The sequence below is a fragment of the Typopeltis vanoorti genome, chromosome 1 (genome assembly GCF_054136105.1).
Source record: "Typopeltis vanoorti isolate ZY-2024b chromosome 1, IOZ_Tvanoo_1.0, whole genome shotgun sequence".
In the NCBI taxonomy this organism is placed as follows: domain Eukaryota; kingdom Metazoa; phylum Arthropoda; class Arachnida; order Uropygi; family Thelyphonidae; genus Typopeltis; species Typopeltis vanoorti.
The window spans coordinates 182,596,280-182,614,874 of record NC_143549.1 but is presented as its reverse complement, the minus strand read 5'-3'; the positions used below and the strand labels follow the sequence as shown (position 1 = coordinate 182,614,874).

General features: G+C 34.8%; 1 protein-coding gene across 1 annotated transcript in view; it reads left to right on the top strand.

Moving 5' to 3' along the window:
• Positions 1–18,595, top strand: part of pins (G-protein-signaling modulator pins) — a 187,151-nt gene that overhangs the window by 71,850 nt on the left and 96,706 nt on the right. Inside the window, exons 5-6 of the mRNA XM_090404957.1 lie at positions 2,343–2,485; positions 18,278–18,401. Coding sequence (XP_090261083.1) covers positions 2,343–2,485; positions 18,278–18,401 — 267 coding nt within the window. The remainder of the gene's footprint in view (positions 1–2,342; positions 2,486–18,277; positions 18,402–18,595) is intronic.

Sequence of the window (18,595 nt, the reverse complement as noted above, 5' to 3'; positions counted from 1 at the left end):
TGTCCAAGCCTGGTTAGTCAGTTTGGTAGCATGGATGGTCAAGCTTTTTAGCTTGACCATCCACCTGAGGGTTTTTTTTTTTTTTTTTCCCATTAAAGAGAATACAGCAAAGTTCTTTGAGGCTGATGCCTCAAAGAACTTTGTTCAAGGGTAGTTTTATAATAATAATAATAAAAAGCAAATGAAAAAAAGCCAGCAACCAAGGAGTGCCACTGGAACTGACCAGGATGTTTCAATCAAGGGAACCTTTTTGACTTCTTGTCTGGGTGTCCTCTTAAAATGGATATCACATTTCCCCCACTAAACATTGGACTTTGTCTCTCATTCTAATGAGCCAACCCTTCATAGAGGACTTGCATAACTTTCAATCCACCATAGAATGCTGGCTTTTCATATATATTACAGCCTCTTCTTTCCTGTGGTTTCCCTGTAAAGATCATATTAGTTAATCCTCCTCCTCTTAGCAGGTCTTAAGAATTTCATTTTCCTCTTTCTGAAATAAATTCAGTCATCTTTTCAGGTACTTGGTTTTGTTGTAATCTTTTCTATCTAGCTGATTCACGTCATTCTTTTTAATAACCATATCTTCAGAGTCATCAATCTTTTTTTATCCATTTCTTTTCTGATAATCCATGTTTCTGAGGTTTACAGTAGCGATGAATATACCTAATCTATCCATAAATACTGTTACAGCTTCAGCACACAGAAACCACATGCATATAGCAGCACTCAATGTTTGAAATGTATCTCTTTTGCCTTCATGCATGCCTGAAGTCTGTGAGGCCACATATCGATGGTGGTGATCAAATCATCCAATGGAAATGCTGCTCACTCCAAATCCATCTTCAGGCTGGTAATGTTTGGGTGTTGTTTCTTGTAGGCTATTCTCCCAAGCTCTGACCACAATTTGAAGTTCAACAGATTCAGATTAGGACTTCCAGATGGCCAATCTGATGGTGATATGTGGTCAGGTACACTTGCTTCCAGCTGCTGTTGTGTTACCCTTGCCTTTTGTGCAGGGACTGAGTCATGTTGAAACGTCCGCTGCCTACCGTGAAACAAAGCATTGTTCAGGGACCATACCACATATTCCAGCACAGTGTCTTGATACACTTTGGCAGAGGTTTTGAGACCATTCTTGCAGAAATACAACTTGGATATCCCCTGATATGTCATTCCTACCACCAAACATCACTATCGTGGGGTGATGGACTCTCTGAAACCTAGGTGCTACTCCATGTGCTATGCGGCCATCTTGGACATAATCCTTTTTTTTTTTGCCTTTAAATGCCTCTTCAATGTGAAAATCTTCATCTGTGAAGAGGATATCTGTGTGTCTGTTCACATACCACCAGAGAAGTGCCTTTGATTTTATCACCTTCTGCATAAGTTGGGTTAGGAAGTGTCCAGTAGAACAACGATAGGCTCTCAACTCCAGGTGAAATGTGCATCTCTCATGAGGTCACTTTATGCGTTCTCACAGGATTACAGCAGAGCCATACTTTCACAGCCCTCACAAGATGTTCCTTCCTAATGCATCATGGTTGACTCCTTTGACAGTCAGATACATCTTTTGTATCGTTGTAAAGATTATTGGTTCAATACACAAACATTCTACCAATCCCAAGTGTTTTTAACGTGTTGAAATAACAGGTGGCTGCATTCCAACCTTTTGAAGTGCCATTACAGCTACACAGTTCTCATTATCTCTCTCTACTGATAAACGTGAATGTTGACTGTACACACTACTAACAGAATGGGGGTCACGTGATTCTGTGGTCAACGTGTGGGTGTGTGGAAGTTTTAACAGTATTTATAGGAAGTTGTGTACATAAGTCAAGACTAGTATTCTGTCTATGTTGACTTTTCTGTTGGTAAGTGTTTGTTTTGGTTATTTGTATTCTTATCTTGATTTCTTGGTCACATTTTCTGTTATCAACGATTTCCCGAATATATAAATCTATCTCCTGTACACCTACTGAGGGCTATGTGACAGTAATTTCATGATGATAATAAATCTACTTTTTCTGTTTGGAGGCTTTTTATGGTTATGTTTAGGTTTTTATTTATTGCTTTACCTGTGATTATCAATGTTTTTGTTTTGTATTTTTTTATTGTTTATTTTTAGTCTAAGTTTATCACATCTCTGTTAGTTTATTTGTTAACTATATTTTGCAGATCCTTTCCATTCTCACTATATTATGCGATTTAAAATGTGCCATGAAGTTATCTGTAAGCCAGTCAGTTATCAAGTTAGCTTAGTTTTTTGGTATTATAATTACACTTTATATGTTATGTTTCGGTTTGTCTTTAATGCTGATATATCAGGAATGTTTTTTCAGGTTGGAGAGGGAAGGGCTCTGTATAATTTAGGTAATGTTTTTCATGCAAAAGGAAAACACATAGCCTGTCTTGGTCAACAGGATCCTGGAGAATTCCCAGAAGAAGTAAAAGCGTGCTTGCAAAAAGCAGTAGAATATTATGAGTAAGTGTATAGAATTTTTCTTAATTATTTGTAAATATTTTAATGTTTTGTGTAATTACTGAGCATAAGTGAGACTTCTTTGAGACCGGAGATGGGGAGGGGAGGTATGCGTGTATTTTTTGAAATTTTACACATCATCATTATCAAATTTCTGATATGTACCCTCAAGAGGTGTACAGGATATGATAGTACTACATGAAAAACTTACATTCTACTAACTTCTTATCTATAATTTTCTGCCAAATCAATCTGTTACCTGTCAAGACTCCAACATAATCAGATCTTATATTTATGTCTTCTAAGGCACTTTTTATTGTATCCATCTACCCAAAGGAAGACCAAGACATAGTTCTTGGTCTTCCTTTGGGTCTTTTTCCTTACCAACCTGGCAGAGAACACTTGCTTTGCTAATCTTTTCTTTCTTGTTCTGTTTAAGTGACCATACCACCTGAGATTAGTTCTGCTAACACATTCTTGAATGCTAACAACGTCAAGTTCTTTCCTAATATCCTTGTTTTAAATATGATATTGCCATTGATGCCATCTGTTCATACCCCCGAATCTTTCTCAGGACTCTCATATCTGCAGTATCTAGTCTTTGGTCAAGTGTTTTATTTCTAACCCAGCTCTAAGATTAATAAGTTAAAATGACTTGAACACTGTCTTGTATATAGCTAATTTAGTGTTTTGACTAATTTCTCTCTTATTCCATATAAATTTATTCAGTTGACTTATAGCTAAACAAAAGTCATGGAAGGACTTTGGCAAGAATATAGAAAATAAATATCAAGAAGATGGCAAAATATTCTGGAGGTTGTTGAAGAAGCTTAAGAATGGAGGAAAGAGTGCTGTAAAAGGAATTAGAGATGATAAAGGTGACATGAAAACGGGAGAAAAAGATATCCTTGAAGTATGGAGTAATTATTTTGAAAAACTGCTAAATGAAAGCAGTGATGACAGCACAGTGGTAAAAAACACTGACCAGGCATGCAGTCAGGAATACATATCCATACTTGAAGTAGAAAAAGCCATCAAAGGCTTGAAATGTGTAAAGGCAGCAGGAGTAGATGATATTCGACCAGAAATGCTGAAGTATGGTGGTATAAGAGTCTTACAGTGGCTGCACTGCATAGTTCAGAAAGCCTGGACAGAGGGACGAATTCCCGATGATTGGAGTAGAGCTCTCATAGTACCCATATATAAAAAGGGAAATAAAACTGCATGTGAGAATTACAGAGGTATTTCCCTACTGAGTGTTCCTGGCAAGATCTATGCAAGTATACTTGAGAAACGGTTCAGAAGAATTGTGGAAGAAAAGCTTGGTGAAGAACAAGCTGGATTCAGGCCAAATAGAGGCTGTCAGGATCAGATCTTCACTTTACGACAAATAGTTGAGAAAGCGTGGGAATATAACAAAGATCTGTATTTAAGTTTTGTCGATCTGGAAAAGGCATATGACAAGGTGCCAAGAGAGAAGCTATTCAATACGCTGCAGTTATATGGTGTCAATGGGACATTATATCAAGCAATACTTAGTCTTTATTTGAGTTGTAAGTCAGCAGTTAGAATTGAAGCAAGTACAGGAAGATGGTTAATGTTAAATCTGGTGTGAGACAAGGATGTACATTATCCCCTCTGTTATTCATTATCTATATGGATCACATTATGAAGGAAAGTGGTATTAAACATGATATCAAAATTGGAGATGTTAATGTCAGCTCTTTGCTTTATGCGGATGATGTTATACTTCTAAATAAATCTGCTACAAGTCTGCAAGATTCTCTGACTAAATTGAATAGCTGTTGTAATAGATATGATATGAAGGTCAGCAATAAAAAGACCAAAACAATAAAATAGGCAGAATCATTGAAAATGTCAACTGTGTTGTGAATGGAGAACCTGTGGAACAAGTAAAACATTTCAGCTATTTAGGCACGATTTTTACTGAAGATGGTAAATTAAATATAGAAATAGACAACAGAATCAGCAAAGCTGGTATGGTGGGAAGTCAATTGAATAAATTCATATGGAATAAGAGAGAAATTAGTCGGAACACTAAATTAGCTGTATACAAGACAGTGTTCAAACCAGTTTTAACTTATGGATCTGAGAGCTGGGTCAGAAGTAAAACACTTGACCAAAGACTAGAGACCACAGATATGAGAGTCCTGAGAAAGATTATAGGCATGAACAGATGGCATCAATGGCAATATCATATTAAAAACGAGGATGTTAGGAAAATATTTAACATTGTCAGCATCCAGGAATGCGTTAGCAGAGCTAATCTCAGGTGGTATGGTCACTTAAACAGAATGGGCGAAGAAAGATTAGCAAAACAAGTGTTCTCTGCCTGGTTGGCAGCAAAACGACCCAGAGGAAGACCAAGATATAGGTGGATTGATACGCTACAAAGTGCTTTAGACGATAGAAATATAAGATCTGATAATGCTGGAGTCTTGACAAGTAACAAACTGATTTGGAAGAAAATTGTAGATAGGAAATTAATAATAATGTAATTTTTTTCATGTAGTACTATCATATCCTGTACACCCCTTGAGGGTACATGGCAGGAATTTGATGATGATGACGATGACTTCCTACCATACCAGCTTTGTTGACTCTTATCTGTTTTCATATTTAATTTACCATCATCACTAAAAATTGTGCCTACATAGTTGAAATGTTTTACCTGTTCTATAGGTTCTCCATTTACAATGCAGTTGATGTTCTCAATGCTTCTGCCTATTTTCATTGTCTTTGTCTTTTTATTGCTGACCTTCATACCATATCTATTATAACAGTTATTCAGTTTAGTCAAGGGAATCTTGCATACTTGTCCCGGATTTATTTAGAAGTATAACATCATCCACATAACATAAAGAGCTCAGATTAACATTTCCAATTTTGATATCAGGTGTAATATCTCTTTCCTTCATAATGTGATCCATATAGATAATGAATAACAGAGGGAATAATGTACATCATTGTCTAATGCCAGATTTAACATTAAACCATCTTCCTGTACTTACTTCAATTCTTACTGCTGACTTACAACTTAAATAAAGATGAAGTATTGCTTGATATAATGCCCCATTGACACCATACAACTGTAGTGTTTTGAATAGCTTTTCTCTTGGCACCTTGTCATATGCCTTTTCCAGATCTACAAAAGTTAAATCTTTGGTTTTATCCCATGTTCGATCTTTGTTTTATTTTCATGATTTCTCAACTATTTGTGGTAAAGTGAAAATCTGGTCCTGTGACAGCCTCTGTTTGTCCTGAATCCAGCTTGTTCTTCACCAAGCTTCCCTTCCACAATTCTTCTCAACTGTTTGTCAAGTATACTTACTATTACATATTACATATCTATTACAACTTGTGTAAACCTTTCCAGGAACACTCAGTAGAGAAATACCTCTGTAATTCTCATTCAGTTTTATTTCCCTTTTTATATATATGGGTACTATGAGAGCTCTACTCCAATCATTTGGAGTTTGTCCCTCTGTCCAGGCCTTCTGAACTATGCAGTGCAGCCACTGCAAGACTTTTATACCTCCATACTTCAGCATTTCTGGTTGAATATCATCTACTCCTGCTATCTTTCCACATTTCAGGTTTTTGATGGCTTTTTCTACTCAAGTATGAATGTGTATTCCTGATTGCATGCCTGTTGAGTTATTTTTACTACTGTGCTGTTACTGATTGTTTCGTTTAGCCATTTTCGAAATAATTACTCCATTACATCAAGGATATCTTTTTTTTTCACCAGTTTTCATGTCACCTTTATCATCTCTAATTCTTTTACAGCACTCTTTCCTCCATTTCTGAGCTTTTTCAACAGCCTCCAGAATATTTTGCCACCTTCTTGATATTTATTTTCTATGTTGTTACCAAAGTCTTCCCATGACTTTTGTTTAGCTATTTTACACAGTGTTTAGCTATATTATATTTGTCTCTGTATTCTCTAAGAACACAAGCTGGCTTATTTGTCAGGAATTTTTGATATGCTTTTTTTTTCTTCTTCACTCCCTCTTTAACTTAGTGTGTCCACCATGGAGTTCTGATTTTTCTATCCTTGACAACCTCACCACATGCCTCTGGCTGAATTAATCAGTTTTCTTCAGGATTTGCTACTGAATCTCCAAGGTTTGGTTCCTGTTCTCAAACTCTTTCATTTTTTCTTCAATAATCTTTGTATATTTTAGTTTCAGTTCACATTTGAGAGCTGCCCAACTTTTATTCATTTTAAAATATTCTTACTGTTCTTCTCTTTCAATATGAAATTCAATTTTATCCTGCTCAACACTGAATGGTGATCATTTCCAATTTCAAATCCTCTGTAAACTCTAGTGTCCTGCACCAGTGAGAAAACATCAGTATGATTGTTAGTATAAGGTGTTAGTAATAACCAGTCCATGTTCTGAGCAGAAATCCGACAGTTATTTGCCATTTTTATTAACTTTGCTGTTTTCTTCAAATTTTCTCAAAATTTGAAGAAAACAGCAATTGCATGTCTGATAATCATTTCCTAGTCTGCTATGTAGATCCCCAACCAACTTTTCCTTTTTCTTTATATCATTTGCTTTCTCTAAAGCCTCAAAAAATTCCTCCACTTCTACCTAAGTATGACCTTCTGTGGGACCATAGGCACAAATAAATCTCATTGTCCAGTTTCCCATTCTCATATTGTCCACATCACTCTACTTGATATTTCTTGCCATTCAAGAAGATTAGCCTCTTATTTTGTGTTCAGTACTATAGTTATACCTTCCTTTTCCCTTATTGTCATTGACTGAATATAACATTTTGCATATATTGCTCATTAAAATCTCTCTAGATTTTTTTTTTTTTTTTTGTTTCAGTCACCCCTGTTATGTCAATCTGGTACTTATCTAATTCCTCAGCTAGCTCCATTTCTTTGCCATTCAGACTTCTTATGTTGATAGTACCAATATTGAACTCTGGAGATGTTGAGTTGGGTTTGTTTCAGGATTTGTTCCAGTAGCTGACATTTCACTTTTTGCCTTGGTTCCCTGGCAAAAACAACAGGGCCTTGTTTAAGTCTGTGATGCCCCAGCTAGCATGAAATTCTGTCATGTTGTACCATCATTTTATATTTTGGTTTAAACCAATAAGAATACAACTCTTAGTCGGCTAAATCCCAAATTGTCAGCCCATCCTTGTTCGTTCAGTATCCATGTATATACTTAACAGGATGCACCACGAAAAAGTGAGGATTGGACATTAGGTCAGAAGCTCTAGGCAGCTCTCAGCATTCCTTTAAAGCAGGGGTCGCAGCCTGCAGGCTGAATAAGGCCTGCAAAAGGCTTCGTATCCGGCCCACGACCTTAATGATTTCTTTTCTAAAAATCAATATTTCTAACATCCTGCGGGGATTAAAACAGAAAAAAATTCAAACTTTTAAATGTTTTTTGACAGCTTTAAACAAAAGAAAACTTGTTACTACAATTCTTTGTACCATGTTTCTATCATGAAATGTTGGCAATATTGAATGGAAGTTACTTGTCATACAGCCATTTTAAGCCACATGATACAATGCCAATAAATTGCAGGTTACCATTGTAATATGATAGTGTGTTAATAAAAAGTTACCTCAAAAACTTATTTTTTTTGTTTTCCCATAACAATGTCCAAATTTAAAGTTAAAAATAGAAAAATAGATCAAGAAGGCAGAACTTTCCAAGAAAAATGGGAGAAGCATATTTCTTTGTGTAGGTAAAAAACATTCCAACATGTTTGATATGTAGACAAAGCATCGCCATGGTGAAAGAATATAACCTAAAAAACTATTATGAAATAAACCATAAGAACTGTGATAAATATACAGAAAAGATGTGTGATGGCAAACTTAAAGATTTAAAAAATGAACTAAAGTTTCAACAGAGGATATTTTCGAATGTTATCAAGTGATACTGCTGTTAAATGTAGTTACGTCATAAGTGAAAAAATTGCTCGAGCTTCGAAACCTTTTACTGATGGAGAATTTATTAAAAATTGTATTTTAAGTGCAGTCGAAATCATATGTCCAGAAAAAAAAGCAAGCATTTCAAAGTATAAGCCTATCAGGAAATACAGTTGCAGAGCATGTTGAAGATAAAGCAGAGAACTTCCAAGATATATTGCATGAAAAAATAAAGTTTTGTAGCGTTTTGATGAATGTACAGACATTATTAATACTTCCCAGTTAGCAGTATTTATTCGTGGTGTTGATGATGATATGAATGTGACTGAAGAACTATTGGATATAGTGCCTATGTCAGGAACAACGACAGGAAATGACTTATATTTGTGTATTGAGAAAAGTCTCGAAAATGCTCACGCGGACTGGTCAAAATTAGTAAGTGTGACTACAGATGGGGCTCCTGCTATGGTTGGTGTTAACATCGAACTTGTTACAAAACTTGAAATGAAAAAGGAAATGTTGTGCAAGGACAAACTTAAATCGTTTCATTGCATAATACACCAGGAGTCACTTTGTGCTAAAAAAATAAAGATGGAACACGTCATGTGTGTAGTAATTAAAACACTAAACTGGATACACTCTCATGCCTTGAATCATTGACAGTTCAGTTGTTTGTTGGATGAATTGAATTCACAATACAGCATTTGCTATGTTATAGAGGTTAGGTGACTTAGTCGTGGTGTTGTTTTAAAAAGACTTTTTGAACTCTTAAAAGAAATTGACTTGTTTACTTCATCCAAAGGAAAATTGATTCCTCAGCTCCGATAAAGATTGGTGCAAAGCCTTGGCCTTTTTAGTTGACATAACAAGCTATTTAAACACTTTGAATACAGCTCTGCAAGGACTTGAACAGTTGGAACAGAGGAAATTCGCCTGTTTCAATTTTCTTTGTCTCAGTAATGCCATTTATGTTGACATGGCACATGCCAACATAAATTTTCAACAATTTTCCTTCAAATTAGCCTGTACTTGTCAGCACTCCAGTGTTGTTGTTGTTGTTGTTGTATCTAACATTTCAGTTTTCTAAGGCACCTCTGACTGAAACAATTCACCTAGATCTTGATTCCCCCCCCCCCCCATCTTGGCATCAAATACCTGTTTTCCTAACCTTTGCTGTTTCATTCTGTTTAAGTGACCATATTAAGTGGTCGGTCTCTAACAATAAAATCTTTTGTGTTGGCACATGCAATCTCTGAGGAAAGGCCAAACGTCTGTGGTATGTCAGGCTTTGCTGGAAGCTCTGGAATCCAAACATTGCAAAACACAAAAAAAAAAACATTTGAACTCAAAGATCCAGTTTACTCTTATCCTATTTCTTCTAGCATGCAATATAAGTGATGTTTTTAGAGTTATGTCAGACATTATGGACTGAATATTTCTTCTTTTCATCGGTACAACTTTTAAATGGTTATCTAACAGACTGATATTAATAGACAGGATATCAGGCCAAAACTATCGGTAATGTTCTAAGATACTAGGTTAGCTAGTGAATAATCTTGCACTGTTAAGCTAAGTATGCCTAGAAAAGTGTGAAGGCAATAGAACTGAACATGAGAATTACAGAGAAATTTTACCGCTTAGTATCCTTGGTGAGAATTATGCTTCATAATCATACTTGAGAAGATGGCTAGAGTAAATTGTGGGAGAGAAATTTGGAAGAAAAACCTAGGTTCAGCCAAGTAGGAATTGTCAGGATCATATTTTAATTATGAAATCTAGTAATTTAACATGAATGTCTATTGTAGATCTGGAAAAAACATATAGGATAGCAAGAAGAAACCTGTTCCAACCAGAAAAGGGAAGTCAGACTGATTAATGACCACCTCACTCACTAATACACTTCACTCACTTTCACACAGGTTCTGCTGTTTGCATATTCTACCAATAATTCTATGGCTGCTAATTCATTAGAATTAGCATCAATAATACCTCCACTACCTGTGAAATCAGTTCAACATATGCAGCAACTAATCAGCACTCCCTCACATCTCCATCTCCTCTCCAAACTTACAGAACAGATTTCCCCTCTTCGTTCATTTCTTCCGCTGCTGCTCTCTGGAACAGTCTGCCATCTTATGGGTTTCCTGAGGAATACAATCCACAGCTCTTCAAGATAAATATGAACAATTTCCTTCTTGCCCATCTATGGTACCAGGTCTTAAAACACCTCTACATTTCTATGGTATAAATAGTATATTATACAAAACAGTATGTAACTTATAACTTAGGTCTCCCATCAATTCTAATTGCTGACCTAAGTTATAAATTACATACTGTTTTGTATGATGATTGCATGAAGATGATTTTGATGTAAAAATCAACTGTATACCAAGGATACACGCTATCTCCACTGTTATTATTCATGATCTATGTCCATCATATTATGGAGAAAATTTTATTAAACCTGATATAAAAAATCAGAAATATTCAACTAACTAAATTGAATAATTGCTGTAACAAATTCAGTTTGAAAGTTAGCAATAAAAGACAATACTGTGAAAATAGGCAAAAACGTGAAAAACATCAACTGCATTCCCAATAGAGAACCTATAGGACAAGTATAATTCTTCAATTTTTGAAGGTGGTAGTTTAAATATGAAAACAGACAGTAGAACAAACAAAGCTGCGATGGTGAGGAGAGCCAGCTGAATTGATTTATATGAAATAAGAGAAATCGGCTAAAGCACTAAATTATCAGTATGTAAGGCAATGTTCAAACCAGTTTTAACTTATGGATCTGAGAATTGGGTGGAGAATAAAACATTTGATCAGACTTAAAGACCACAGTATGAAAGTTCTGATAAAATTAGGGGAAACATTCAGAAATGTGTGAGTAGGGTTAATTTAAGATGGTATGATCATTCAAACAAAATTGGAGAGGTTAGCAAAAACAAGTGTTTAATGATAGAAAAAAAAAAAGAAGCCTAAGATATAGGTGGATTGATTCAGTTAATAGCACCCAGAAGACTGAAATGTATGACTTGACAGTATTCAGGTATTGACAAGTAATAGATTAATTTATAGGAAAATATGTATAAAGGTTCCTGTGACTATCTTTTGTACATATTTTAAGATTTGCTCTTGGAGTCTTTGAGTATTTTATGTAAGGCAAATATGTTTTTTGATTGAGAACTTACACTAATCTTTCTAGGTTCTCAATCAAAAAACATATATTTGAGCAGATATTTTAACAGAGATGATATCCTTGTACCACAGCTTTTACGTAACTTAACCTCTCCAGTATCTGCTTGGAGAGATTAAGTTCATCACGTGGTTCTCGGAGGACTGTTACAATTGGTTATCATGCAGCTGGAATTTTTTTTTTAAACCTTTCCTGACTTCTCTTGAGTTTCTATGTTTTTTAATAGAAGGTTTGTAATTGACCGTTATTCTGTTGATAATTTTCCACAGGTTCAGTACAACAATTCTGGTAGATATTCATATATAGTACTAATACCATTCACTGTTTTTGGATGTGGATCCCAGCTTAACAAACCTGTAGTGGTAATAATGTTAATGTACTACAGTGCATTAGTTTTATTACTATGGATGGAGTGTGGACTAGATAATCTGGTAAAACTGCTTTATATACCAAACATGACTTTTCCAACCACTTCAGACCTCTGATGAGCAGGGTTATTGTCTAACTGGGTAGTGAAACTCGTCTACCACCAAAACTGATGCTACCAAGCCTCATCTAGTTTGTATCTGAGCTCTTGCAAAAACAAAGCTAACTTGTCTATATATCAAATATACTTTCTTGGGATAAGGAGAATTATTAGCCTTCTGTACATGGGAATTAAGCAGTGTACACAAATTCTTCAGATGTGGTAGAAAATTTAAAAGCAAACTAAAATGTTCTTAAGCTTACTGAATATATTCCAATTGTTTGTAGATATTTTCTTTCTGTGTAAGATTTACAGGATTGGTCGGAGAGTGGAAAAAACCATCAGTCAGTTTGAATCTCACTACAGGCATTAATATTTATGGAATGTCATTAGGTGATAAATGTATTTCATCATTTGCTTGTATTATTTAGGTTTAATGCTGATTGAAGCTGATTTTTGATTTCATGGAATGACTACAACATAATGAATTAAACATTGGTTTAATGACTCCAATATTTTGTCTTTTACAGAGACATCATTAGGGATACAACATAAAAATTTTAGTATGCACATGAGCAACAAAAAAGAAAGTCTGGAGGCGATTAGATTGAAAGCCTAAGTCCTAGGTAGAACATCCTTATGGGTACTGGTAGTTAACTTTAGTTGTTGGGCAAGAGACCTAAGAATAAGTTTTCCTTATTTTGAAGAGATTCACAGAACCATATTATTGAGGTTAGAATGGTTTTTAAAATTTCCCAATTCCAAAATCCTTTCATGTTTGTACTAATTGCAATGAAGCATAGTAGAATTGCCAGTTAGCGTGTAGCTTGTAATTTTCGTTTTCTTTGTTTTCTTGATTGTACTCTGATGAAGCTGATAGCATAAGCCGGTGAAACTAGTTGGTAATTAAAATAGTTATTCACCTACATTTGACAAATATCTAAATAATAGTTTATTCTCATAGAAGCATAGTAGATTTTTCCCACTTAATTTTTGCATGCTGTCCATGACATGGTGTGCTAGATCCAAACTGGCATTATTGCTGCTGATGTATTTTTCATGATCTTCCAGATTGACATCGATCCATCTGGAAATCAGGGGTGGACTGAGTTGGTTTTTAGGGGAGTAGGTAAGAGTAGCCAGCTTGATATGGGGTTTGAAACCAGCACAGGGAAAAATTGTCTTGTAATTCCTGTTTGAATATTGTGCAGGCACTCCACAAATCATGGAGTTCATTTGAAACCAAAGCTGCATAGAGGATAGGGAAAAGAAAATAAGAGAATATTCTTATTTGGATATATTAAAAAACAATAATTAAAGGGACTCCTATATATGGTTTGTATATTTCAATTATAGAAAAGGTATAAATATGTGAACTGATGTTAGTAAGATGTGAACCATGTTGAGAATGATTGGCATGTATAAGAAAGGGAAAGACTAGGTGTGATCTTCATTAGAGACAAATGAATTACTAGTAATTTACAGTTGTGGTATTATGTGTGTGTCCAGTGAGTTGCTGTGAGATGGAACAAATTACATGTCATCCTATAATCTTTAAATATGTGTTTGCATTTATGATAGGCATAATTAAAGATTATAAAATTATTAAAGATTTGTTTGTAGAATATAAATAACTGACAAATAATAAACAGCACTTGTATAAATAGGTAGCTCAGTTGATGGCTGAACCAACAGGATATGTATTTTGAAGTAATAATGTTGATCAGATGATTCATCTTATTCATGTGTTAATAAATAGAGTATTAAGCAAGCAATTGTTATGATCACTTTTTTTGAATAGTAATAAATCCCAAATACACTAATATTTTGTTGAAAATTACCAGGCAGTTCTTTTTCTTGTAGCACACAGGATTTATATTTATTCAATATGTCTATTTTTTCCAAAGACAGGAATGAAAACTTCTCTGTGTAGTGAAAAAAACCTCCCCTCCCACAGCCACTGCTGCATAAACATAAGCAAAATAAATTAGTACTTTAGCACTAAATACATATCCTAACAACCTATTTCTAATTTTCAGTTGCATAAAATATGTGATCACGCCTGTTCATAATGCATTCATTAGGTCTAGAAATTAATCAGTTTATGTAAAGCAAATTTTCTAAAGTATATAAACTTGAAATCAGATAGAATTACATTTGAGATTTTCTGTATCATTAAGATAGTTCACAAATACTAATTTTACAAATAAAATTCTACTGAGAAAATTGAAACTTTGTAAAAGCCCACCTGATGTGTAACATATTAAAGTTCTGGCAGTTTTTCCTGAGGTGCCTTGGATATTGGGAATAGTGCTATACTAGGATTACTGTGATCTCTGCATCGAGAGGATTGTGACATAAGGTGAGGAACAGATACTTTGTTAGAATTGCACCCATTATCTAATGGGTGCAATTCTAACAAAAAAACAAATCTGTTAGGTAATCCTGGCTGGAACAGCAGTTTGTATATGCTAACTAGAATTTTTATAATACAATATTATTATAATTGATAAAGCTTTAATCTGCCCATGGGAGTTGGTTTGCTCTAAAAGGGTATCATTAGGAAGATGTGTGATTAATGTCTAGAAAGGCCTGATATTTTCTTTTTCTATGGTAAATTAGATTTTTGGGTGTTAGCTGTTGAGATGAAATATGTCTAATGTGTTTTAAGCATTTCTGATATCATAGTTGGTTATTTTTTGACATCATTTTCTCTTCACCAATATCTCCCTTCTTAGTAATTAAAAATGTGTCCACTGTCACTCATTTCTAGTTTTTCCATCCATGCTAATTTTTTAACTTGGAAGAACAAAATATACAAAAAAAAACATTGCAGCACTATGGATTCTCTTCTGCCTCAGATCCCCCCCCCCCCCCAGTCAGTTCATCATCATAACACTAAATATGGATATAGACCTTATGATCTGTTCCAGTATCATTTTTTAATCTTATAGCCTCTTTTGAGGTCAACCCAGCCTTCTGGGCAACCAACACCCAATATCCTAAACAATTTATATTTTATTAATTGTTTTAGGATATCGGGTGTTGGTCATTCAGTTTACATTGAAACCAATTTCTACAGTGGGCATTTTGAAAAACATGCTGTCTGCACTGTCATCCATTTAGACATATTACTGCTACTCTAACCTCAACAGCCAACATCCCACCAATTCACTATAAAAAATTTCAGCAGTCTGGCCTTTTTAGATATCATAATCAAATGTCTTCCTAACATTACACTTTCTTTCAAAGTTAGCAGAGAACCAACTCACTTCTCTTCTAAGTAGGTGTGACAGATATGGTTCATCTGTTTGTCATGCCTTACCTAATTTGCTACACATCCAGTAGAATTAACAAAATACTTGTTCTTTCTTTTATCCCAAAGCCCTTTCAATGTGCATATTACAGTAATGCTGTTATTATTCTCTATATCTGAGGCGCTGCAGAAAAATGGAACTTTAAATGTAATCTTTACACTGCTTTCAAATCCCATACAAGATATAAATTAATAACTGTACATAGCATACTGTGTTAGATGAAGAAACATTTAGTTTTCCTAATTATATGAAAGACGTTAGAACTTGAGATATCCTCGCTTTAGAATAAAAGGAATACAAGGCTCTTGCTGTGAATTGGGACTCCATATTCCTCTTTGTATGTTAAGTGGAATAGATTTCTTAGCTTTGTGTAACACAAAATGTATGTAATTGATTTTATATCCTGTATTTTATGTGGCTCCCACTTGTGAAAGGCTTCTATAAACCTGTAGTACATTCATACTAAGGATGGGCTAAGGTTTTTTTTTTTTATTTGTTATTAATTTTATATATATATTTATTTTTATTCTTCACAGTCTGGAACCCTTCTCTAGAGACCAAACATGGAACTTTTTCAGGCCTCTACAGAGTGGTAGCCTCATACTGGACAATGAAATTCATCTCCCACCTAAAGACAGTCACAAACATACATGCCCACAGCAGGTTTCGCATTTACAACCTATTGGTTGTAGAGTGGACATGCTAACCTCTTGGCCAACCAGGCTGGCATAAGTGGTGTTTAGGTAGTGTTTGCAAATATATTTAACTTGGAAGATAATACTGTTACAGTTGACCCTCACTATAACAAAGTCCCAATGAAACCTTATAGGTATGATACTATTCTGAACAAATCAATTGTAGCAAATTATCCACTATAATGAACTGAACTATTTCTGTAATCTGTACAGATTTGCTATAACAAGAGTCAACTCTGTTTATATTGAAACATCAGTATAATTACTGATGTAATGTAATTATACTGATGTTTCAATATATACAGAGTTGACTCTTTCTATGGAAAATTTAATTACCTGTGCACAGGCAATTAAATGTTACGAAAACATTCATACTTTAATAAACTTTTATTTTCCATTTGAAAATAGAGAAATCCATCATAACTTATTTTTCACTGTTTTGTTACCTCACACACAAGAGTTTGATTTTGAACAGCTGCTGCAAGCTGTAGTCCTTAATGAACATAATGTAAGGAAGGCTTCAGAGGAGAGACATAGATTATTATTATTTTTACTTAATTGATGATGACTCATCGAGGGAGGGCATCTACTCTACAAGTTTCCTTCTCCACCAACTGCAACTACCTTCATCATCTACCACTGACCACCTCCACTAGTATTTTCACAGACAATCACAAACATCCATGCCCACGGCAGGATTCAAAGGTGCAGAGTGGATACGCTAACCAGGCCAGCACCTACTAGCTCTGTTTAATAAAGAAGAGAAATGGGGTGTACTGTTATCTGCAAAACTATGAATGGGCTTTGAGGTTAATGAAAGAAGGTCATTAATGTATAGTGGTAAGCTTGGGCATAGATGGCATAAAAAAGGATGAGAAGTTAGTTTGGTGGGTTTGAAATTATAAATGGATGTTGACCAGCAGCTGCTTATGTTTTTTTACAGAGTTAGATAAAAGTGGAATGCAAAAATGTTCATAGAAAAAGCATAAAACAGAAACCAGACACCTGTGAGAAAGTGGAAGGAGTGTGTGAGAGGGAAGGGAGGAATCAGTTAACCAGATTGTCTTCTTCTAGATGGATCATGAATTTTTAGTAAGATTTTTGTTGTATCACCCTAAATACGAGAACAACATTCTGAGATTGGGAAGATTTGGAATTTGTACAGGGTTAAGCTAACAGATACCAGTCAGAAGTAGTGTCTTGAGTAGAAGAAGAATGTTTTAGGGACAAATTGCTTATTGATGTGATGGTAGGAAAGCTAGAAGTGCAGTCAACCCAAGAAGGAGAGAAATCTGATCTTGTCTGAAGTAGGGGGAAATAAAATCTTTCTTGTGAGAAAGAAAAGACAAGATGTATTTTTGTAGCATTAGTATTCATAAGATTGTCCTCACCCCCAGAGAATGGCAAGAAGAGTGTTTAAGACATTGGTTTTAGTAGTTACTACTACCTCTAATTAATAAAGAAGAGAAATGGGGTGTACTGTTATCCGCAAAACTTTGAATGGGCTTTGAGGTTAATGAAAGGTCATTAATGTATAGTGGTAAGCTTGGGCAAAGGTATTATTATTATTGCATGACATCTCGAAGGACTCATACCAGAGCACATTTTCTCCACTATACACAACTCACCATCATCCTTAATCTTTCAGCTACTACTACTACCACCACAGCAACACTACTGCTATGAACACACACCATCTACTGCATGTTACCACTACCAACAGTATTTTTTGTCTATCAGTTGCATGGGTTCTGAGATTGGCTATCTCACCTTCAGTTGAAAAGTCCATATCAAGATTCCTCTTGTCACCAAGAGACTTAAACTTAAGTCTTTTCCATTTGAAGGGTATGATGTCTCATTGTTTTTCCAATTGCACTGTGGAGATGTTAACCCATGGTGCACTCCTACATTCATGGAAAAAGCTGAAGTGATGAAGCTATTAAGCTATTCACCATGACAGGAATGTTTCATGAATACTTCTGTTTTCATAATTTTAAGCGATGGACTGCTGTCGAGCTCATTGTTTCATGTATCAACTTTTAAAATATCAACTTTTAGTTTACGAAAGAAAGAAAGTAAAAAAAAAAAAGTCAAATTTCACTTATGTTAGGCATTAATTTAATTATATTTTAGAAATAATATCCTGCATCTGTGCATTAAAAAAATTAATTTTTTCTTGTTTTAAACAGGGAAAGTTTAAAACTTATGGTAGAATTAGATGATCGATCTGCACAAGGACGAGCTTGTGGTAATTTAGGTAATACCCATTATCTTCTGGGTAACTTTAGTCAAGCAATATTGTATCATGAGGAGGTAAGTAACATATAATTTTCACATTTTGAAATGTTTAATAAAATTGGCAACTCTGTTACTTTTTGCATAGATTTTATTCATTTACTTTTGCTCATTTTGAAAACATCTGTAATTTGATTTTATAAATTTCAGAACCGATCCGTTAGGGGTTTAGTGAAATTCTTTTGCATAACTTTTGTGAAAATTTTTGCTGA